Genomic DNA, 24,548 nt, shown 5'->3' with positions numbered 1-24,548 from the left:
TCTCCCTCTTTGGCGTACTTCAACGTGTTTCATTGTTTTCATCCATTTTGATTGGTTTGGGTGACTCACCTGAGCGGATTTTTTTGTAGAATGGTGGGGCAGGGAGCAAATGGATGGATGGATGGATGCAGTCTTGCTCACATAGAGCAGTCGTGTGGAGTGAAGAGGGCATCTTCATCCGCTTGAGAGATCTCCTCCCCATGGAAAAGAAAGATGACGTCTCTGCTCCGTGCTCCCACCCCAAGCACAGGCAGTGGCCCAGAGCCGGCCTGTGGAACTGGCCCCAGAGGAGACCTCTCCAGCTGGCAGCAGGGGGAGCCGGTCCGCTTGGCCCCACCACGCCAAGGGTGGGGCGGCAGGATGGAGCAGGCCCTTGCTACAGGCTTGAGAGAAGCCCTCTTCAGCTGGCACCATGGGTGCCCCTTCCTGTTGCAGTGAGGACTCCAGCCAGAAGCTGCTGGAGAGGCGAGGCCAAAAGCCAGAAGGGAGGAGACCCATCACCCATGGCTGTGGCACACAGCCAAAGTCAGGGCAGCCTTTGACAGCTGCTCCCACGTGCTGCCTGGGCGCTTGGCTATCAGCAGCACTCGTCCAGCCCAGAGCAGAGGCCCTTCTCCCTGCACCAGCCCCAAGCAAGGCCTTAGGGTCCTACAAGAAACCCATCACGGTTGCCAAGGAAGATAAGAACCAATCCTTGCAAGCCCTCGTGGGCTGGCATGGCACGACAGCCCACCAACAGCAACAGTGAATGGTCCGTTGCTCTGTTGTATGAACCAGCCCAAAGGTAGCAGCTCTGCCATGGGAAAATCTGGGGAAGCACGGATCTGGATTCAGCTGTTGCTCCTTGCCGCCCACCCCCTGCATCTCAGGGGGATGCGCCGTTTGCCCATCACGGCGGCTGCTCCCAGACCAAGGGACCCAGCAGGAAACACTGGAATTTAGTGTGTCTGCCTCCAATTTAATGCACTCCTGCCTGCGTGATTTGGAAGGCGGATGGGACACAAATGAAACAGGCAGGTAAATAAAAGCGTGCGAGTGTCTTTGCCGTTTCTCTGTAAGGGCTAATGGTGATGATAAACGAAGGTCGTGGATGAAGGGCACTGCTCCTTGGTGGGCTGCCGGACACATTCTGGGGACGCTGAAGGGGGAGTGGGGATGCTCCCGGAGACAGATTGCTTCATCACGGCAGCCTCTCAACCCGTGCACAAGCGGGAGAGGCCATAGATCTGTAAAAGAGGCCAGGCAAAAGCTGTGGTTATAATTTTACAGTTCACTGATGTGAAATGGAATCCAGTAAATAAAAAGCCGCACTTCCTGAACTGTATAAATCTGCCAGAGCTCTGAATTATGAATCAGCCAGCCAGCCAGCCAGCCAACGGGGTGGCTTTCTACCCTGTAGGCACTGATTTGTACGTGGTGGGGAGCGATGGCCTCCCACATGCAGCCAGGATGGGGGATGTGGCTCTGTGGCACGCCGGGGCGTCCGAAAGCTCTGCCCGTGCAAGCCGGCCAAGCGAGGGCACGGTGACGGGCCTTGATGGGCTGCTTGCTCTCTGCACGGAGCAGCCCCGCGAGCGCTCTCTCAGGACAGCCGTGCTGGGATCCCGGGGCTGTTCAGCTCCATTGACCCTTGAGGACCTTTGGGTTATCCACAGATCATTGGGTTTCTTTTTGGGACTGTTGCTATCAATCAGCCGAACTTCACGGGGTCGTTGAATGGATAATGGCGGTTAACCGGGGACTCGGCTCTGCCTGCTGTTTCTAGGTCAGAGGGGCTGGCGGGGGTGCCCGAATTCTAGAGGTGATGCTTGCCAGCCCCACATCTGCGTCCAGGGGCTTTCTGGAGACAGGTCAGGTCAGTGCGCAAACTAGGGCTCCGGGTTCTTTGGGATCCAAAGAAAAGTGATCCACCAGGGCTCTGCTTGCTTCCTGGGAGATACAGTGATTATATCTAAGAACTTGCTATGCTACCATGTTTAATCCCGAATCCATCAGCCAGGCTCCTACTAGCCGCAATGCACAGCTGGCAAAGCCCGCTGGCCTGAGCGAGCTGCCCAAACAAAGCGGGCTGAGCTCAGCGCCTTGTTATCCTCTCTTTGCTGCTAATGCCAAGAATCTAATGCCATCTAATGGTGGCAAAACCAACATGGGAGCGTCTCACCCCAGGAAGGCCAGCTGCAGCTAGGCAGCCTGCTGATAAGCATGGGTACAGGGAGGGCTGGCAGATCCCCATCGGTGGATCCCGCTGAAAGGTGGGCTCATGAGGTCCCAGGCTGCGGGTCCTTTTCTGGTCCCTGAAAGCCGGCACCTGCTCATGAAGAGTGCTCCGTTCTGAGGCATCCTTTGTCCATCTTGGCTGCTGAGCCAGGCTTTTCAGCTGAGCCAGCCAAGATGCCCACAGAGTGGAAGACATCCGTGACCTTCAATGGAGTGCACAGGTGTGTGTTTTCAGGGGGAAGATGAAATCCACAAGCACCCACCGTGACCCCTCAGTTTTCGGCAAACCATGTCCCTGGCACAGCCTTTTGGTGCCAGTGGCTAAGGGGGCATCAGAAAAATAAATGGGAAGGCACGGTACTAGAGGTGTAGGGTTTGGGACAGAGATTTCCTTCCTTCCTTCCTTCCTTCCTTCCTTCCTTCCTTCCTTCCTTCCTTCCCTCCCTCCCTCCCTCCCTCCCTCCCTCCTTCCTTCCTTGGTGAAAGTCTTGGAAGAAAAAGCACAGAATATCTTCAAGAGGCGAGCAAAGGCATGGGAAGTGAATGGAAGGGAGAGGAAAAGCTAGCAAGATTCCCCCCCACCACTTTTTTTAGCACCTTTGACATGCTCTCTTAAGTTTTGCTGGACTTTGGGAAGAAAGCAAAACCCCATTGCCATGACATGAAATCCCAACACAGGCGCCAATTAATTCTATATATAGTGTTCTAGTGCCAAGATGATTGGGCACTCGCTTGGCGGACATGCCTCAGTAACCACACAGGAGCGGGGCTCATTAGAGGGGGCTTTACTTTGCCGTAATCGTGACACATGGACCTCTGTGCAGGGAGTTTGAAGAGGAAGCTCCTGAACTGGAGACTTCTTCATTTTACACGTCAGAAGCTGTCCGTGATTGGAGACACCTTGCTTGGCTTCTCGCTCCGCGGAGGGAGGGCAGGCATGAACAGGCGCTCCAGCCAAGGATCCTGTCCAAGGAATACGTGTTCAGAACTGGTTCGAAGTGGTCGCTTGCAAAGAGACCTCTCTGGCTTCAGTTTATGAGATCAAGAACAACGTTTGGATGTCTAGCCAGAAGTGTGGCTCCCAGATCTAAGGAGGTGTCGATACAGCTCAGCACGACTCTGGGGCACCCACTGCTGGAGTCCTGCACCCAGGTCTGGGCTCCACATTATAGGAGAGGCGTAGCTGGGTTAGAATTGGTCCAGGGCAGGGTCACAAGCATGGTAGCCAGGCTGGGAGGGAGGCCATCTGAGGAGAGATGGAGGGAACTGGGTCTTTTCAGCCTGGAGGAGACTCCCCAGGGATCCTTTAGCGGCTTGTAGGTACGTGAGGGGTTGTCATGTGGAGGGGGGCCGTGAGCTGTTATTCCCTGCAGGGGAGGGCAGGATGCGCTCCAGTGGGGCAAAGCTCAAGGACCGGGCTTCAGGTTGGATGCTAGGAAGTGCTTCCTGACAGTGAGGACCCCTAGGATACGGAACGGGCTTCCAAGGGAGGTGGTGGAGGCCCCATCGGTGAGGGTGTGCAAGGAAAGACTGGACAACCACATGTTGGGGATTGCATGAGCAGAGCTGGCTGGAGCTTGGGCTCAGACTAGATGGCCTGGGAGGCTCCTTCTGACTCACTTGGAGTCTGCTTCTATGTTTTTGAGATATGCAATGGTCCTGATGCAGAGGCTGGCATCCCACTGCATCCAGAGTCAGGAGGACAGGACCCGTGCCCCAGATTGGCATCCGTGCGCAGCTCCCAGGGCATCGACATCCTGGCTTGCCCCCTTTCCACCCTCCATCAGCCCAGAGCTCTGAGCACCAAGTATCTGCCTCCAGGCACTCACTACTTTGACTTCCCACAATGCCCTTGCCATGCTGCTGCTCTGGTGCATTGTGGGAAATGAAACTTGCCTGCCACATCCAGCTGCCTGGCACAGCACACATGTTGCGGTAGCTTTGAGTAAGCCCCACTGGACAAAATGGGGCTTGCTGACTGGGAAGAAGAGGCTCACACTCCCGGTCTTCCGAACTCCCATCACTGTGGTGGGGGTTCCTAGGAACCCTCCTCCGACAAAAGATAAGAATGGCCTCTCCTGACAGCCTACTCTGATATCAGCCCCACTGTGTTCGGTGGAGTTGCTTCCAGATAAATGCACCAAACTACAGCCCAGATCTGGAACAGTTTTCCACGATAGCTCCTCCGTAGCAGAATGCATTTGCACTCGAGATACAGCTCACCAATCCAGTGGATGCACCCATTAATTAATTAATTGCTGAATCACTTCCAGCAGGGCTTAATTGCATGGCTTCTTAATTGTGCTACGTAGGCATCCTTGAAGAGTTCACTCTATGCAACCGACCGCTTTACCCAGAACAGTTTCAGCTTGTGCCGTAACCAAGACTCTGGTGTCCCTATGCTTGCATGAGGCCCTCAGAATTATTCCCGCTCTCTGCCACCCACCAAGGCTTGCCTCCCCTGGCTGTGATTTCTAAAGGCCAGGTTCTTAGCTGGCTTCCTTGCATTCAGCTTCCCTCTTAGCTCCATCGTATCTCCAGGAGAACATCCTGGAAACAGAATCCATGGTTTTAACAGCATGGAAGAAAATTGGGCTTTCTGGTTTGATTTGGAAAGGCTGCAGTTTGGAAATGTAGCACTAGGATAGAAACAGAGCAAGTCAGAGGGGGTCTCCCAGGCCATCTAGTCTGACCCCCGGCACCAGCTGGCTCCGCTCACAACATGCCCACCATGTGGATGTCCAGCCTATCCTTGAACACCCTCACCGATGGGGCCTCAACAACCTCTCGTGGAAGCCCATTCCTCACCCTCGGGGTCCTGACTGTCAGGAAGTGCTTCCTGGCATCCAAATTGAACCTTGGCTCCCTGAGCTTTGCTCCGTTGGAGCGCGTCCTGCCTTCCTCTGCAGGGGAGAACAGGTCTCTACCCATCTCCATGTGAGATCCCCTCACATACCTGCATGTCGCCAACAGATCCCGTCTGAGTCTCCTCTTCTCCAGGCTGAAGAGACCCAGTTCCCCCAGTCCCACCTCGTACGGCTCCCCCTGCAATCCGGCCACCATCCTCGTGGCCCTTCACTGCACTGATGCCTCCACCTTGGACTGGGTCTGTGTCCAGGACTCTGCTGGGCAAGGGAGGAAGGTTCATCCAGGGATCCCTGGGTGGCGTTCGGCTCGCTCTGTTTAATAAAAGGCTCTTATCACAAATGCGGTGCGGAAGACTCTTTTGAAGGGAAATCAGGCTGTGCTATAATCTCACCGCCACTTTCGGGGGCCTCGCCTGAGCCTCGGAAGATAGGAGCGGCATTGACAGAACCCACACGGCTTGACGAGATGCTCTGCTTGACGTTTTGGAAACGTATCTTTTGACTTCTTGGAAGGGCAAAGGGGCTACTTAAGATGCCTTTTTGCACATTTAAATTAACCTCGCTCATCAGACTGAGTAAATCATGCCGCTGTATTAACATGCAATTATAAGAATCCAGATTGAGCAATGATTCGCCTCGTTAAGGCTGTTGTGGCACGACTTGTACAAGACTGGGGCCAAGCAGGTGGTGTGCAAGGAGCCCCGAAGCAAAGAAAGCAATCTCAAGGAAAGGCTAATTTGAAAATTGGCAAGCTATGACGAAATACTTAATAGCCCTCTTGAAAGTACAATCACCAAAAGGAATCCGCGTGGAATCATGGTTATCGGTTACCGTGTGCTTTGGAGTGTTCAGCTGCACACCGCGGAGCTCAACCCCAGGAAAGGGGTGCTGGGAGGAGTAAAACCGAGGAAGCTGCACAAGCTTCCCCTACACCCGAGGGGACGGCCCTCCCTGTTCTTCTATGGTTCACTCTTCTGGCAATGCCATCGCCAAATCTGCCGCTGTTGGGGAGGTAGAGTTCTGTTCTGTGTCTTTGCGCCAGAGGAGATTTTGTCTAGGATCCGAGGAAGTTGGACGGCAGCTGAAAGACTTTTGGGGTGGATGTAGGAACAGACTTGAACGATCGAATTACAGTTTCGGTTTGCGTAGCCTAGAACCCTCCCGGAGAGAGTTGCTGGTATTTCAACCAAGGATGCAGTATGGGGAGTCCTCGGGGGGGAGCAGTCAGAGAGCCCCCACTTATTTTGGAGGGGTCTTTGGGGGGGTCATTGTCCCTCCCGCACTGCCTCTCAAGAGACTTGATTTTGCTGGTTTGTGGCTGGAAGCTGCCACTGTGCTGGAATCCTGAATTTAATGCATTAAGAGCAGGGGTGTTTCTTCCACATTTTCCAACAGTTCCAGGGAACTGCATAGCTGCAGAGGCCTGCCAGGTGTGAACATGTGTTTTCTGTGACACTTTCCCTCACGGTCAACCTCTGTATGTCATATTTTAAGATAGCAAACCAGCGGGCAGAAACTGCCTTATTAATGCCATATAAGCCACTCTGGAAGCATTTTGGCTGGAGAATGTAGTTTTCAATGAATGCAGTTTTAAAACACAATTCCTCATAATCAATAAGATAAAAAGAAATAACCTTTAGAAGCTGCCATGGTTTCACCTCAAAAAGAGATGCCCTCATTTGCATGCATTACTCAAGAGAAATTAGAACAAAGTTGACCAAGCTCATTTTTATGGTATAATCGTAGATTGTGTAATCTTGGAAATAGGTGTGGCTTTGGGGCCGTGGCTTTGATGGGGGCGTGGCTTTGGAGTGTGACTCATGATGGGACCCCCGACTTCTACATCAGCCACCATACCGCTGGTTTGAACTGCCTGGATCCTTCGACAGGGAAAGCATCTGGGTCTGAAACCAGATGGGCTGCAGAAGATCGGAGGGACCAAACCCCCCGAGAGCCTCGGCTATGGGGCAGCATAGAAACGACACAAGCAGATAACTCAGTCATGTTGAAGAAAGTCACGGGTTTAGACCTCGGCTCCCCCAGCCAGCAAGAAGCAGGTCCCAGGGAAAAGCTTAACCTGCTGCCCACGCAGAGAAACAGCACTGGGTTCGATAGAGAAGGAGTTTGCCCCTAGAGCCAGAGAAGTATGGTTTACATGTAGGGGTGTGCAAGGACCCTCCTTGGAGGTGGGAATCTGTTGGATTCCCTGGGTTCTGCCGCACAGGCTGCTGTCCTGTCCTCTTTGCAGCAGCCCCGGGTGTGAGTTCTTGGTGAGCATGCCCACCTCGTGTCCCCAGGGAACAAATCAGGCATCGAGTCCCACATGGCATGCGAAGCGCCCCCTTCTGGGCCAGTGCAGCCACCAGTGACCGCACCGGGTGCAGAGGAAGGCTGGCTGCTGGGGTCCCATGGTGAGCCCTAGGAACCTGTCCAGGGAGCCGTATGGCGAACGAGGCGGGTTGCAAATCTAATACAAAAATAAATGGAAATAAATGGTAGCCCCTCCCTTCCACACCTGGTGCAGCAGCTGCGCCTGCACTGGACACAGAAGGGTGGTCCCCATGCTGCTGGGAAAGGCAAATTGATTGATTGATTGATTGATTGAATGAATGAATGATTCATTTAAAGCTTTTATAATCCATCCATCTACTGGCATCTCGGGATGGTTTACAACAAGCAACAAGTAAAATAGAAAATAATCTGGCAATACAATGATATAAAGCCACATTAAAACCAGTTAAACATTAAAATAATGGGAAAATAAAAAGAGGTTTCCCCGACGCCAAAAAGAATAGAGTGTCTGTGCCAGGCAAACCTCTCAGGGAGTGTATTCTATAGTCGGGTGCCACCACAGAGAAGGCCCTCCTCTGGGTAGCCACCCTCCTCACCTCCTTCAAGGAGGGCTCCCGGAGCAGGGCCTCCACCTCAGATCTCACATAGGGAAGGAGGCGCTCCTTCAGGTATCTAGGGCCCAAGCCGTTTAGGGCTTTATAGAATGCTAGCAGCACCCCTCTTCCGCACCTGATTGGAATGGTTTCCGGGGCTCCATGAGTCTTTGAAGACTCCCTCTTGGCTCTGCTCACTTTGCAGGACCAGGCAGAAGTCTGTGGATGCTGGATGGACGGACGGACAGGTGGACAGACGGATTCTGATAGCTTTCATGCCAACCCTCAATGTGTGAACCTGGGTTGCCAAGCTGTGGGCTCTTGCTGGTTGGCTCCCCTTGGAGATGCCAGTGGCTTTTTTATTCCCCACCAGGCATGGTCCGATGCAACATCAGCAGCCCCGTGGGGTGTCCTGCAGGAACAGCAGAGGCAAGGACGGGCTTTTATCTTTGCTGTGAAAGAAAGGCTACAACCCTCCATAAAAAGAATTAAGACGGGCAAATTGCAGCAGATGTGTGAAAGTGCCCATTTCGTTTCCTCCTCTTTGGGGCCGTGTGAAAGGCCGATGGCTTCCCGAGGACACGGACTGACCCCCAGACTTTCAATTCATGGAGCCAAGCAGAATTAATTGCAGATTTATGCTCCACCAGCAGGGAGAGAGGAGGCGTGATCGCGGGGGGGGGGGGGGGGACTCTTTAGATCCAGGCTCAGACGTGCTGACGGGGCTCACCACCACTTTCCCTTCAGCTGCCGGCCCACGGGTGGAGTCCCACTCCCTCATAGCTCCATTGTTTCCCACAGACTCTCCTTTTATTAATTAGAAGCCTGACACTGGACTTGTGTCGCTGAGCAGCGTGGTGCAGTTTTAATTAATCTCGGTGCCGAGCGGCTGAAGGTGAACGTGGAGAAAGGGTCTGGGATGCTGGCAAACAGGCCCAGTGTTGGCAGAGGGCGCCTGTGTGTCCACACGAGGAATGAGGGCATCCTGACACCGCATTCGGCTTCTGGAGTGAGTCATCCAAAGTTTTCCTTGATGAGCCGCCTCCAAGGGCCGGCCTTCATCACCTCCCTATCTCTCTAGTCCCCAGCCTCCTCCCCTGCCCTGGTGCAGGATGCAGTCAAGGCAGTAAGTCAGGGTGGGCAATACCACACTTGCCAGTAACCTTCACGCACCTTCCCTAGTCTGAACTATTTATTTTATTTTATTTTATTTTATTTTATTTTATTTTATTTTATATGTATTTATAGGCTGCCTATCATTGCTCAGGCCTTCTTAGGTGGCTTACAGTGCATAAAACCTATTCACAGAGTAAGACACCTTAACCAATTAAAACATAACGAATTAAACTTCTATAAAGGCAACTAAAAAGGGCCACAGCATGCAGGTTAAATGTCAAAAAAAATCCTAAAAAGATATGGCTTCGCCTGGCACTGAAAGGAAAATAAAGATGGCGCCAGGTGAATTTTCCCTAGGGAGGGAGTTCCAAAGATGTTCCAAACCATGACTCCTCCCCACGACTCACCTTGCCTGTGCACTGTCCAGGACCTGAAGAGGACCAGAAATTAGAAGGCAGGGAGACAGCCCAGAGGCGAGTTAAGCCACAAGGATGGAACCACCTCATGGACAATTCATTCAATTATTTATGGACTGATTGTTTTAAATGGTTTTATTATCAATTATTTTTATTGTTTATTTTCTGTTGTTTTATTATTTTTAAATGAATTGTTTTAATCTGGTTTTATTGCCATATTATGTAAGGAGCCTCCTGGGCCATTTAGTCTGACTCCCAGCTCCAGCCGGCTTCACTCACGACATGCCCACCATGTGGACATCCAGCCCATCCTTGAACACCCGCACCGATGGGGCCTCAACCACCTCCCGTGGAAGCCCATTCCACACCCTCAGGGTCCTAACCATCAGGAAGTACTTCCTGGCATCCACCCTAAATCTTGGTTCCCTGAGCTTTGCTCCATTGGAACGCATCCTGCCCTCCACTGCAGGGGGAAAAGGTCATGATCCACCTCGGCCTGGCACCCCCTCACCTATCTGCATGTTGCTAACAGGTCCCCTCTGATTCTCCTCCTCTCCAGACTGAAAAGACCCAGCTCCCTCAGCCTCTCCTCATACGACTTCTCCTGCAAACTGACCACCCTCCTAGGGGCCCTTTGCTGCACCGATTCCAACCTTAATTCCCCTGCAGCCTTTCATTGCTCGGGTGCCGAGTGCTGCTGGGAGTCCGGTTGGCTCTGGGCACTTGTCAGGTCCATGCCTTTCCACAGCAGTGATGGAAGCAGCCTTTCTCTGCTGACGCGGGGATCCATGGCAGAAAAGCATCGCTGACTGATAGCCTTGCCTCTAGCCAGGGAAACAGCAAACAGGCTCTTGCAGGAAAAAAGGGTGCTTGGGGGTTGCATAGAAAGCCATTTCTGCTAAAGCGAGGACAGCGGAATCTGTTTAAAATCGAATGCATACAGGAGTGACATTTGGAAGAAATAGCGAGGGGAGACGATTGTAAAGGAGCAAACAGAACCGCCTTAGAACACCCGAATGATCCTTTTGCATTCAAAAGAAAGAAGGAAGAGCAAGAGAGGGGAGAAAGGAAAAGGAGTCAGAGAAGAAAAGACTGTAGGCCCAGACGACAGGGAGTGTGCCACGCTGCATTATGAGCTGTAAAGCATACTTACAATGTTATGGGATAGAACGCATGCTTGCAATGAGGGCATTTTTCAGCAGGCCTCATTGACTGCCTCCTGCTGGAGGTCTTTGGATCGCCCCTGTATGGAAATCCCTTGTCCTCCCCTTACAGAAACCTACAGTCCCTGCTGCCCGGATGCTGCCTGGATGCAGGATGCAACTGAACAGCACCAACAGCTCTTTTGCTTACTGTTGCTGGTTTTAGGGCCTTTCTGTACAAGGCTGTTACTGTGTTCACAGCGAGTCTTGGCTTGTGTTCGGGGTTTGTGAGTGCTTTTTCTACTGTCTGTCTGTCTACTGTCTACTCTTTCTCTCTGAACACGTGTCTACCAGAAAAATTGAGTTTCCCGGCTTAGGCTGATTGTTGGAAGGGTGCTTGATGGCTTCTTGATAGCGTGAACTCTTGTTTCTCTGGGTAAGAGGTGCATTTGCTTAGTGCTATGGATGAGGTACCTTCCAGGTGTCTCCAGACAATGGGTCACCCCCATTGTTGTTTTGACGAAGCGCTTTAAGGGGAAGATGTCTGATCTTTTCTCCACAAGAATTCCAGGGTTTCTTCGCATCTCACACTGGCTGCTTGGTCCTTCTTCCTGCATTCCAGCCTACCCAAGTTGGCCCATGGCTTGAAAACCCTTTTCTGGCCTGGGCTAACGCATGTATACATCCATATTATGGTGCTAATGTTGCTGTATACATGCATTACCATCTTAGGGGAAAAGGAAGATGCCCAGGCAGGGAACAATCGAATGCTTTTATAAAGTGGTGAAAAGAGGTGAAAACGTGCGCAAACAAAACATCCTCCTTTGCTGTCTTCAAAAATGGCAGGGGTGGGGTGGGGTGGGGGGGTTCCTGACCCATTTTTTAAGAGTGGATCAGCACTAGACAGTGGCAGTGCCTGAAGATGAAGGTATGCATGCAAGATGGGCCACTGGAACTGCCCGCCACTGGAAGCTCTGACAAAGACCATCATCCGTGGCTTTAACAAATTGACCATAGCATGTGTGTGAAGTTGGCCAGAACCACAGCCTCCAAGTTCAGAGACCATATCCCTGACTGTAATTAATTCATTTCATTTATCGAATCTGTTTAAAAGCTGCCTGGTAGCACCATGCTGTCTGGGTGGCCATTCCAATATAAAATCAGCACATAACATTAATAAAATAATACAAGTAAAATATCACAATAAATGAAGTGGCAATGAAATAACTAAATGAAAATAAATCATACATTAATATACTGGTGCAAATAGTCTGGCTGGTGCCAAACGTGTTGCCAGGCTCCTGAAACTCAATAAGGTAGGCACCTGGCGAATCTCCAGTGGTAAAATGTTCCACAGTTGGGGTGCCACCACGGAGAAGGCCCTCCTCTTTGCAGCCTTCCCCATAACCTCCTTGGAGAGGAACTTGCAGGAGGGCCGCGGTCAACAGGCAGAAATAGATGGAGCAAGGCCCTCCCTAAGGTACTGTGGTCCCAAGCCATTTAGGGCTCTGAATGTCAAGGATAAACCCTTGAATTCAGCCCAGACAGGAAGAGGAAGCCAGTGCAGCTGCAGGAGGACAGGGTGTGATGTGTTCATAAGAACTGGTCCTTGTCAGCAGCCGTGCCGCCCTGTTCTGGACCATGCGAAGAGTCCGGACTGTCTGCAAGCGGGTGCAGGTTTCTTTTTTGCCCGAGCAGCCACAAGGATAGCACTGAACTAAAACTCTTCTGTACTGTGCCTTGTTGTGTCAGAGTTCGGGGGAGCAGCTCGCCTTGGCCAAATGCAACCGCATGAGAGGCGCGTGGCCACTTGTCTTGGTTCACCAGTGGCAGGCAAACCAAAACCGCAGCAGCGACCTTGCTGTCCTGCCTGTCTTTTGGGGGCAGTAGGAGAAGAATCCTCACTTTTATGTGGATTTCACACATGTGAAATGGAGCGACTCCAGCAATCCTTCTAAATCCAGAGAAGCCTCTTTTCTTTGAGAGTAACTGATCTCTTCACAAGCATTCCGGGGTCCCAAAATCTGCTGAACAGCCTTGCTCCAACGCGTTTGATTCACCTGGCCTCCGCCCTCTGGTGTCTCAAGAAAATCAGAGGAGGAGCCTTCCCTGGGAGCCATGCACCCTGATTCTTCACATTTCATTTTTGGCAGTGCTCATGTGTGGTGGGCATACCCTTATGGACCACGGGAAGCTCTTTGACCATCACAGCATGGCAGGCAAATCTGTAGCCCAAAGAAGGACCACTCTGTTTCCAGAGGTAGATGGCTACTAATACTTCTAGTAATTGGCCTTTGCCTTAAAAATGTAGGCTAGGTTGAATTTTTTTTTTTTAGGTTGACATTTTTTATTTAAATGTCATCTGGACACTGGGTACGCCTGTACATCAGTGCTAAGGCACGTTTTGACAGACCAGCTGACTTGCAGGTAATTGGATGCTGTGCTGTTTTGTTTGTGCTGCTTTTAGTATAAAACCATCCCAAGACGCCAGTAGTTGGACGGGATAGAAAAGCTTCAAACAAATATATAAATACTTCAGTGATGGGGACAGCTGTTATACTATGGTTGCAAGAGAAATGTTGCAGGTCTGAATGTTCACACCACCTTGCCAAATTCGGACCTGCCTCACCTGCAAGGCGACCAGAATACACATGCACGCCAAGGGTACACGTTTCAGAATGTCGCAGTCCATTTTGGGGCTCAAAAGCGTGCACAAGCAAGTATATGCTAAAGAGTCATGCATGCAGAAATGCCTATATGAAGGGGACGTATATCCCAAAAAAGGCTTTAGAAGACTGGGTAAGAAGCATGGAACAGAACTGGAAGGTTCTGACCATCTTTAGTCACGATGTCTGAGAACGGCTTGTTTCTGATCAAAACTGCCACTTTCACACTTCCAAATATGAGTTTATATGGCAAGCAAGGTGTGCACATTCCTGAACTCGCAGTGCTGATTTGAAAAATGCATAGTGTGAAAAATGCGCACTTTAAAAATGCAGTTTGGAAGGGAAATGTGCGTTTTCATGTGTGAATGGGGGAAACTATACATTTAGGAGCATGCTTTAACAAAGAGAAGGGGAAGGCACACAAGAGAAAGGCAAAATAAACAAAATGTATACTTTCCATGTTCAAACACCTGGAAAAATGCTTACGATTGGGAATGGGAAAATGGCAAGCTAATTTTGAAAGTGGAACCCTCTGAACCACGAGCTGTTTCCCCCATCCCTAGGCGGGATACAAATATGATAAGTAAACGCATTGCAATGGTATTGGTACTGTACGTAGGCATGCGAAATTGCTTTTCCTTTGGGAGTTAGTTTGCAGTCCACGAATCACTTGAGGCCCTTCTCCGGGAACCCTCCGTGAAAGAAACTAGGAGGGTGGGTACTCGGAGGAGGGCTTTCTCTGCGGTGGCGCCCAATCTATGGAATGTGCTCCCCAGAGAGGTCCACCTGGCGCCGTCGTTACTTGTTTTTCGGCGCCAGGTGAAGACCTTTTTATTTAAACATCATTTTAATTGTTAACAATATTTACTTATTTATCTGGCCAGGGTGACTTCTTTTCTTTTCTTTTCTTTTCTTTTCTTTTCTTTTCTTTTCTTTTCTTTTATAACTTTTCTTTTATAACTTCTTTTATATCGTTTATATTTTTTATTTATTTTATATTATTAATTTTAATTTTATATTGTTATTTTTGTATTGTGTTGTATTTTATTGTGTTGTAAGCCACCCTGAGGCTTCGGCAAGGGGCGGTATAGAAATGTTCTAATAATAATAATAATAATAATAATAATAACAATAATAATACTAATAATAATAATAATAATAATAATAATAATAAAAATAAAAATGGTCCCATGACCTCGGCAAGAGAGTTGTTGTGGGCCTTTGCACGATACCGTCTCAGGAACGATTTTTCCGTTCAGTGGATGGAGAGAGGATTCGAAGTCCTCCTTCCTCTGCAGGGGAGGAAAGGCGTGAATGGGGTCTGCGCTGCCCCGGACGGCCCGGCATCACAACTAACGAGCCCCTCTTTCCTTCTTCCCTCGTCTCCTGCAGCTTTCCCAGGTGCCGGTGGAGTCCTGCGGGCAGTACCGAAGCTGTGGCAAGTGCCTGGGCTCGGGGGACCCCCACTGCGGATGGTGTGTGCTCCACAACACGTAAGTGTCGCTCCCTGGGACGCGGGCTGGGCTGCGGGAGGGGGGGCGCGTGTCCTTCCCATCTCCTTTCTCCCCCTCGCACACCGTTGGCTGCAGCGCATGGCCCAGCTGCAGAAGGGCAGGTCTGTCTGTGCCAGGGAGGGCTGACCTTCTGGAAATCCATCTCGTGGGATGCAGGTTTGGAAAGTGTGTGGGCGAGGCAGGGGGAGGGGGACAGAGAGAGAGAGATGCAGGGATGCTCTCTGGAGATGCAAGTCTCATTTCTGGTTCTTCGGCTTCCTAAGGCGCAATCCCATGCATATCTTGATGAAGAAACAATCCCTCAGCTCTCAGGATGCCCCCAGCCACCCACGCAGGAGTTCCAATTCACCGGAACTGGGATTGGGCACAGGGATGCCTCTCCAATCCCAGTTTGGGCAAATGGTTCCTGCACAAACCTGCCCCCTCTGACCAAGGGCTTTTGGGGTGGAGAGGCATGATTAGGGGTGGCTGAGACAATGATTTCAAAGGTCACCAAGGCTCCCCTTTCCCACTGTGATGCGTGTTTCACCTCATGCTCCCCACCGTAATCCCCCTTCCCTGATTAGAGAATGTGTGTGCTTTTGAAAAGGAGAAATGTGTACTTTTCAAAGTATATCCCCAGGCATATGGTTTCATTCACCAGAACATAAACATGTATCTTGTTTGGGGAAAAAATCACATGGTGTAGAGCGCATTTTCCAAAACGGATGCATTCTCACGTACGAAAATGTGAGCTTTTGCTGAAAAAATATGACAGTTTCAGGGTTTTGCATGGGCCTTTTCCATTCCCTTTTCAAGAACCAGCTAAATGTTTGCACACCCCTGTGCCTGATTCCCCCTCAAATCCTGTACACAACTTCAGACAACGCGGCTGCCAGTCACTAGACCCTCCTTCTCTAAATTTAAGGAACAAGTGGAAACATGTTTGGGGAAAGTGCGGACGGGGACCTTGCGTCTTCCACCCCACCTCTTCACCCACCATCTTCCTAAATGTAGGGGTGCCCCCTTGGGTTGGGTTGATGAACAAATCAGCTACTAAATTGTGGGGGGGGGGGTCAAATAGAGGAGTGTCTGAAGCAGGGAGCCAAGGTGTGCTTCCAGTCTGTCCAAGGCCCTCAAGACAGGAAGGTCAGGACAGCTGTCCAGCACGGGCCGGGGGTGGTCCCATCTCTGTGAAATGGAGTGGGGGCAGTGTTTCTTTCCTGCTTCCCCCCAAGTGACATCCCCCCATTGTGATTCTGCTCCTGCCAGGTGTTCAAGCAACCAAGCAGGGCCATCCGAAATGGATCCCTGAACTGTCCCCCAGTATATAAACAGAGGTACCTCAGCTCACGGACACCTCAGTTCACAACCAAATCGGGTCGCGAACAGAAATTTCATAAACATTTTGCCGCAGGTCGCGAACTCTGCATCGGTTGTGCTGAGGGGGGGAGATGGCCGCGATCGTGTCGGTCCCCTTTGCAAAAGCGTGACTGCAATTGTGCCCGTCTCCCCCCTGCGTGCCCGTGATCGTGCCCGTCTCCCCCCGCCCCCAAGCACGATCGTGGCCACCCCCTCCCCAGCATGGTTGTTATTCTTTGTCACTTTGCTCCAAATTTTTATGAGTAAGAAAAAATGGTCACAGAATGGATTAACCTTCTTTCCATTGAACCTTATGGGGAAATTTGACTTGGCTCACGACCAATTTGGGTCACGACCAGAGTCCTGGAATGGATTAAGTTCATGAGCCAAGGAACCACTGTATTTTTTTCTGATCCACAATTGGACCTGTACTACGAATCCACCTCCGGTTTTAGCTCGAGCTTTGATGACACTCTCCCCCCTTTGGCTAGTTGAGAAAGGGTCCTGGGTACCACCAGGAAAAGCTGCCATGGGTGGGGGGCAGAGCAAAGGACAAGTAGCTTGTCCAAACACTGATGGCAAGGCGGCGGGGGGGGGCAGGATCTAATGCCAAAATGCTAAGCCCCTCCTCTGATCCGTTATTGCAAGAACCACCCAGAGGCCACACATAACGCGCATGGGCAGCTTTCATGCAGATTAAACAAACCATCCAACCCAAAGGGATGCAGGTGGCGCAGTGGGTTAAACCGCTGTGCTGCTGGGCTGGTTGATCGAAAGGTCGCCGGTTCGAATCTGCCCAACGGAGTGAGTTCCCGTTGCTCCGTTCCAGCTCCTGCCAACCTTGCAGTTCGAAAGCATGCAAATGCAAGTAGATGAAAAGGTGCCACTTCGGTGGGCAGGTAACAGTGTTCCGTGCACTTCGGTGTTTAGTCATGCCGGCCACACGACCACGGAGACTGTCTGCGGACAAACGCTGGCTCCCTCGGCCAGGAAACGGAGATGAGCACCGCCCCCCAGAGCCAGGCATGACTGGACGTAACGTCAAGGGGAAACCTTTACCTTTACCTTATCCAACCCAAAGCTTCCCACAGTGCCAGTTTTCACTGAGAAAGGGCGCTTGCTTGTTTGGTTTGCAAAAGTGGGCAGAGAGGGCAGGAAGTGTCCAGGAGCTGCCCGCCACTGCTCTGTGAGAACTCAAGAAGGGCCTTTTCTGATGCTACCGCAGGGATCCGAGTCGAGGGGAGCGTGGATTCTCCAGGATGGAGCTCCAGAAGGGCCACAGGCAGCTTACTTCTGCTGCTTCAAAGACTGCCCCACGGCACCACCCCCAATGTGGTGGCTGAACACCGGGGGCGGGTGGGGGGGAGAAGGTTGGCCGCAGGGGTGGGGAGGCAGCGCGGTGTCTGCCTTCCGCGGTTTCGCCCCCAGTCCGTGATGCCGGCTTCTCTTTTCGGCAAGGCGGTCTGGCACGGATGGGGAAGCCCATTACTGAGACTCTTCTGTCCTGTCCTCGCAGGGAGAAATCCGACTCCGTGTGCACCGGTGGGAGCGGGGGAGAGAGAGCAGCTTGGAAAATATGGGGACACTGATTAGAGACTTATGGGGCAGAGAAGCAGGTTTGAAGAATGTGGGCCATCAAAACGCCTCGTTACGGTATTGTTAGCCTTCATCTAATGCTTCTTCCTCACTGCTTTGGCAGGGCTCCCCATTCCCATTGGAGCCTTGGCCAGGGATACTGGCAAAATGTGCAAGCAATTCAAACGAGTTCAGATTTCTCTGAAACTGATCTGTCGGTTCCACAGCGGATTGCCTTGTTTCCCCTTTTTTTTTCCTTTTTAACATATTGTGGGGCTTTGTGCAAATTTGCACTTGGGCTAATGCACGGCAGCCTAAATGCAGCCTTGTGCTGTGTGAATTGGCCCATGAGCACACGCCTGCCAGTGGAAGGAGAATCTCGCACATTCCTACCCCGCAAAAGAAAACCCAGACTCCATCCATGGAGGGTGAGTGGATGCAATGCCTGATAATCCATGAGAAACATATGGGATGGATTTGACGAACTGCAAGCTCCGCTAACCTTGGCTCCTTGCCTGGCCACACAAAGGTCTCTTGAGAGGCAATGCTTTTTTGGAAGGTACACCCTCAAGGGGGTGGGGGTCCAGTCAGCTGCGACCCCAGTTCCGAGGGAAGGGAGAGGAGAGACAGATGGAGAACCTGGTTGGCAAGCAAATAGCCAGCCTAGAAGAAAAGCAAGGCTCTGGGAAAGCCAGAGGAAAAGGAGGCATATTTTGCCTTGGGTGGGAGGCAGGGGGCAGTTCTGGAATGGACACAAGATCAAGGGGTTGTCACCGGAGGGGAAGCAATGATCAGAGGAACAAACTCCCTGGAAGGGGTCCCCTCCCAGAAAGACCATGCCTGGATCCCCAGGGTTGCGCCCAGGGCCAGGTTCACCCATAGGATAAACGTACAAAGCCACACAAAAGGACGTGTCCTCGTGCATCTGTGCACACGTATTATGCAAATGACTTTTGCACAGGCCTGCAGTTTGCACGCCCAACGGTGGGTTGTTCGACGAGTTATGAAGGCATTTCATAAGTCCAAATCTATGAAAATCTGATGGCCTACAATCCACAGACACAGAAGGAATGGGTTTCACAAGGCCTGTACTTCCCTAGTTTTGAGCCTGCTTTTCCATTTGCCCCAGCGGCCTACAGTGTCCGGTGTAGTTCAGAGATCGTTGCCACGATGTGCGGTCAAGTCATCTCTGACTTGTGGAGACACCGTGAAAGAGCAGCCTCCAAAACCCCCATCCCTGACAGTCCCACTCAGCTCTTCTACGTTCCGGGCTGTGGCTTCTTTGATGGAATCCCTCCATCTCCATCTTGGTTCAGAGGCATTGTGGGAAATTTTAGATGGCCACCCCCAGCACTCACCTTTGAAGCGACAGCAGGACTGGGGTTTCCTTTCCGTAGATCCAGTGAAAGCCACCTACTCATCCCATACGTTGTCCCTACCATTAGGACAAGGGAGTGTGTCAGAGTCTGTTTGCCCTGGGGAACTGTGAAGATTACCTGAAGCAGATCCGATCAGAATCAAAGATGATTTTGCCGTGTGGGTTCTTCTCTGAACTCAAGCAATGAAGTGGGCGCCATTCCTTGTGTAACCAGATTGCTTGCTGATGGCCAGCTGCTTTTTTGATTCTTAGCTGAAGTCTCTCCCAGCTGCTTCTCAAATCATTTAGCAGTTGCATGAGAAATCTGCTCCAATTGCAGAACCGTCTTCAGCGTCCTTTCTTGTAAGGGGGAATATGGCTGGTCACTGCTGAAGATCGTTGGTGGTGATGCCCTGGGTGCAGAACATTCTCCCTGAGACGATCACTTGGTGCTCACTGGAGCATCATTTTAGCAAACAATGTCAAAGGCTTGTAAGAGTTCCTAACCCTTCAATCCCTTTGAATCATGCTTAAATTCTAGGGAAGCTCTTGCCTGAAAGGTGCCTAGAGATAGGTTAAATAAATTCATAAAATTAAACCAAGACCTGCTGTTTTACGATTGTTTGTTGAATTTGGATATTTTATTAGTCCTGCAACCATCTCAATAATACTGAGCCTGGGTGGCACATACACGGGATAAATAGCATTAGAAGCAAATGCAGAAGTGAAGCCCTTCTACTTGGGCCACAATCCAGGGGTCATCCCTGGATCTCTGGGCAGGCTGGGCCTCTGCTTCTCCGGGGGGGCTAGGAAGGACCCTGCTGGAAACTCTGGAAAGTCGGTGCTGCCAGTCAGGGCTGACGGTCCTGGGCTGAGATGGACCAGTGGCATGGCCTGGCCTGAGCGAAAATGCAGATCATTCAAACGCTTCCTCAAAACTCCTTTTGACTCAGGGGCATTCCCAGATGCAAGGGTCTTGGTTGTGTTCTAACTGGGAAAAATGCATTTTTTTCTATCAGATGAAATGTGCACTTTAAAGCATGTGGTTTTTCTCAATTGAAAAACTAAACCTTTGGGATATGGGGGGGGGAGGGCGGTGTAGAAATGGAATGAAACCAACAAACTAGCTAACTTTTTAATACCTATTTTTTTGGCCCAAAAAATTCTTTTTTCTCCTATAGGCTAAAACATGAATCTGTGGAATGGGGAAGGGAATTTGCAAGCCTATGCACTTCTTAAAATGCTAATCTGCATATTTTCCCCAAGTTTGTTTCATGCACTTGCAGAAAATTGCAAATCTTGTGCTCCTGCTCATGTGTAGAGTTGCAAACAGGTCATGTTTTGTATGATTTGCAAACAAGGACTGAACTCTGATACACCCCTTGGTCCAAGTCGCCATAAAGCAACTGTGTGTTGTTCTGAGCCTATCCATGCGAAGATCACATCAGAATTGCCTCCGAAATGTCTTTCCACTCAGGGAAGAAGTGAAACTGTGTTTGTGATATACTATTACTCAGGAGGGTTTGCATTTCAGGTTTTTCCTGATTTTGCAAGAACCTCTTAGTGAAGTTCCCTCAAAAGGAGGAACACTTAACTCAAGCGGCTGATCTCCTCAGATGTTCAGTAGGCCTGAAAGGGAAGGTTTTGATTTTACCCTTTCAACTTTCCATTCCTTTGCTGCCCGGCCATGAAAATAAATACCATCTGGTCTCCGTGCGTAACTCAATATCACCGTTCATACGCAGCTCCTCATCGATCGACCTCAACGTTACCTTCCTTGGTCAAAGCCTTGTGAGTCACAAAGCAGGTCTCAGGTAATTCAAGCTGCCTTCAGAGGCCATGATAAAATCAGGCACTTCTGAAAGTCCCTTTCTCTGCCTTGACTTTTACGATGCCGCTCCTGGCCAAGGTTTGCTCCTTATCTCTCCCCAGCTTTTCTAGCTGCAACTGTGGTGGAAGGAGTGGCCAGCCAGGACGGGAAGAATTCTCCTCAAGGAAATGCAGGCAATGAGATTTGCTTGGCTCTTACTCCACAATGTGCTTGCCAGGATTTGGGCATTTTGGAGACTGGGTGGGGACGGCCCAGTAAAGGAAGGCACTCATTTCTTGCCCAGGAACCCTCACAAACTGGAGACCAGTGTAGGTTACCCCCAAGTGGAGCTCTCCATTGTGAACTGACACCCATCTCTCCTTCCCCCTGCCTTCCTCCACCAATCATAGGGGAAATGCAGCTCTCCATGTTTTTGCGACCCTCCAGGTCACGCACAGAGCTTGGAAAGGACCTGGGTTTGTTTTGGAGGAATTCGGTTGACTCTTGCTTAGATCCAGACAAAGCCTGGCTCTCCCGCACTCCACCCACTCCAGCATGGATTTCAGAATTTGGCTGAGGCGCACCTCCACAAATAGGACACCAGTGGACATCAGAAATGTGTGGTGTTCTTCTGGAGATCATTGGCCCACCAGCTGCGGCAAGAGGCTCAACCCAGACACTAGCCAGCTCAAGGAGGTTGCCAGATAACCAGGACACACGATCTCTGCTTTTAGGGAATCCCACAGTGCATTCAGGTGCATTTGCATTTTGACTCCTGCTGCTTATTCCACAGCACACCATGGGTCTTTGTAGAGTTGTGTGGATTCCGTGGTCTTCTGAGCTGTATTTTCTTAAAACGGAAAACATTTTGGGTGTATTTGCGCAAAGACATACTTCCATACTTTGCACATTAGCACAAATACATATTTGCAACATTCCTAAAGTGTGTCCAAGTTTATCAGAGCGCAGCTGAAGGAATGAAAGGCACCTGACAGTCCACTAAATGCACATGAAATAGATCTAAGAGAGACTGCCCGTCCCGAATGGCTTCCTACAACACGGAGCTAGGGGAGGCTGTAGCAGGCGATGGAATGAATTATCCCCTCCGAACTGCATCCAGGCCACCTTTCTGGGGTGAGGGAACGCCAGGTCTACTGTTATTTCCAATTTTTATGGATGGCCAGGATAATAATGCATCGCCTGTCAGTCTCTTTTTGCTGACATGTCTGTCTCTAGAGAAAAATCAGTAGCTCTGATGGATGGATGAACTGGTAGGAGAAGGCCGCTCTCAGCTGCGGGGCTGTTTCCAGGGACCTGTTTTCTGCCTGATGGTCTGGCATTATCCAGCGCCGCGGCATCCGCCGATGATCTGCCGATGAGAGCAAATGGCACGCTGAAGGACCTCTCCCCAGGGCAGGGCCCTGCCTGCCTCCGATTGTATTTTCTCTCTGAATTTTCATCCTTCTTGGCGGTGTCAGCCTCCTGACAGGTTTGCAGCGGAGAATAAACCAGCCTCCCAGGCTCCCGGAATGATCTCTTGGCACCTTTATGGATGCTCATCCGTCTTCTTGTACTGTTTGTTTGCAAGGAAGGCATAAGTGTGCTTCCCCGCTCTCATCACACTTGTTTGCACAAGTGCTTTCTTCCATGATGCAGGGAGTGTGCAAGGAAATAGGTGCACACAGAGCAACACAGCCCATGAGGGGAGGTGGGGAAGAAGAACCCCTTTTAAATCAAGGCATTTGCTTACTCTGGGATAGCCTGTTGGAAGAGACTGATTGATTGATTAATTAATTTTTAAATATCCCATCAGCTACTGAGGTCTTGGGACAGTTTTACAAAAAGCAGAACACAGCATCCAAGTAATTTCTTATACAATAACATCCCACAGTTAAAATCATAGTCAAGCCTTAAAATAATGGGAGACTAAAAAGGGGCTAACGTCGCCATTCCCTTTCCCCCCTCTTTCTTCTGATACCTGTCTCTGCCTCTCTCTGTCTCTCTGGCACACCCCCTTGTCACCCCCCCCCCCCCCCCATACATGCACCTGATGAAGGAAGGAGAGAGCACTCCTGCCGGAGTTATGAACTGACTGCTGACGGAGGCTTTGCAAATTAGCCAAGCATCCAGCAGGGTCTCCATTCACTTCAATGGCAAAAAGGGCTCCGTACGGGTCAAGGAGATCCCCAGGGACAGCACCCTGTCCCCTCCCTGTTTCCTGCGGGAGAACCACTGGGGTGGCCAGCATCTGTGCTCGCTGTGTGACACGGGCTCATTCCGCCACTCATTCTCCCTCGAGATTTAGCTTCGGCTAATGTCAGATGCCGTCCTGGATGTTTCGCATAAAACACGAGTATTTGGCATCCCAAGTCTCACTTGACACCAAGTCTTAAGAGGTCTGCATCACCATCCCTCTGCCTCTCCTGCCTCCTCATAGGTTAGAGCTAGACTGTAAGCGCATTGGGGCAGGGCCTGATCCGTTCATGTGAAGCTTGTGAGGTTAAATGGAGAGGAGGGAAACCGTGGAAGCCTCGCAAGAGGAAGCCAGTTGGAGCATCCTTATAGTAATCATCTCAACAACTATTTTGATACCAGTTGTACAGAACTCATTGTGATGCAAGCAGAGTCCTTGCCCATCTTTCCTAATACAAATACTGCCGTTTACTTGCATTTTCATATTCTGAATTATTTGCCATTGAACTTTAGGCAGCTGCATGTCATGAGAAGACACTGTGTTATTTCAAGAGAGGTGGTTGGCCATTCCTTGTTAGCCTTCCCAGCAAATCCAATAATGAAGGAAAGGCTATTTCCTAGAAATCCAGGACTCCCCCCGTCACACACACAAAACAAAACGGGAAGCAACCGGCAGATTAGCAGAAAGGAACACCAGAGAGCAAAAATGAATCTAGCCGGAGCAGAGCACTGGGGGGCACTGTGGCTTGTGCATTCCGCCCATGACCCAGTTTCCCCAGCTCAGTTTTAACTGTAGAGGCCCAGGCCTTGCTGTGGCACACTGGTTAGAATGTGGCGCTGGGACAAAGGAGACACCCCCACGGTAGTCGCGCGCTGACCTTGGGCCAGCTCCTCTTGGCTTAGCCCAGCCAAGGGTGGACCAGTTGTCACCAGAGAAGATGCCGATGCAGCGAGGGCCCCTTTGGGGTCTCAGTCTCCTGCGGAGAAGCCCCCCCAAGGGAGAAGTGGAATGACGGGGGAGGGGGCTAGCTGACATTTCAATCCTGCACGCGGACGTGGCTTCATCAAACGGTTTATTCCGTCTGCACTTCCAAAGGAGAGAATGGGAAGAGGGATCGCGAGGGTTTAACTGGCTTATCGCACTCTGCTTGCCCCTCTCCCGCCTCATCTTGCTGGAGGCTCCCCCTCCTCCAGCGGCCGTGCCGTCGCTCTGTCTGAGGACCACTGAACTGCAAAAAGCAGGAGAGGAACTCCCGGGGCAAGGCAAGGAGCTCGTCCTTCCTGGGTGGGCCTCTTGGCGTGAATCTGTGCAGCCAAGTGAGAGACCAGATTCAGAGCCTTGGAGGAAGAAGGGAAGAACCGGGAGGCACGGGGTGGGGGGGGAGGGGGGGAGGGAGTGGATGCTTGCCTCTCCTCTCCTCTCCTCTCCTCTCCTCTCCTCTCCTCTCC

The 24,548-nt window shown here is 51.0% G+C and overlaps 1 protein-coding gene across 5 annotated transcripts in view; it reads left to right on the top strand.

The window, feature by feature from the left end:
• The window catches only part of PLXNA4 (plexin A4), a 498,163-nt gene that overhangs the window by 290,868 nt on the left and 182,747 nt on the right, over window positions 1-24,548 (top strand). For 3 of the 5 annotated variants that reach the window (XM_044428501.1, XM_044428509.1, XM_044428519.1), the window contains exon 4: window positions 14,702-14,802. In XM_044428501.1, the coding sequence (XP_044284436.1) occupies window positions 14,702-14,802 (101 nt within the window). The remainder of the gene's footprint in view (window positions 1-14,701; window positions 14,803-24,548) is intronic. The other 2 variants (XM_044428528.1, XM_044428536.1) reach the window with 1 other exon arrangement.

Source organism: Varanus komodoensis, unplaced genomic scaffold, assembly GCF_004798865.1.
Source record: "Varanus komodoensis strain SLA01 unplaced genomic scaffold, ASM479886v1 scaffold1, whole genome shotgun sequence".
Lineage (NCBI taxonomy): Eukaryota > Metazoa > Chordata > Lepidosauria > Squamata > Varanidae > Varanus > Varanus komodoensis.
This window is presented reverse-complemented; position numbering and strand designations above follow the sequence as displayed.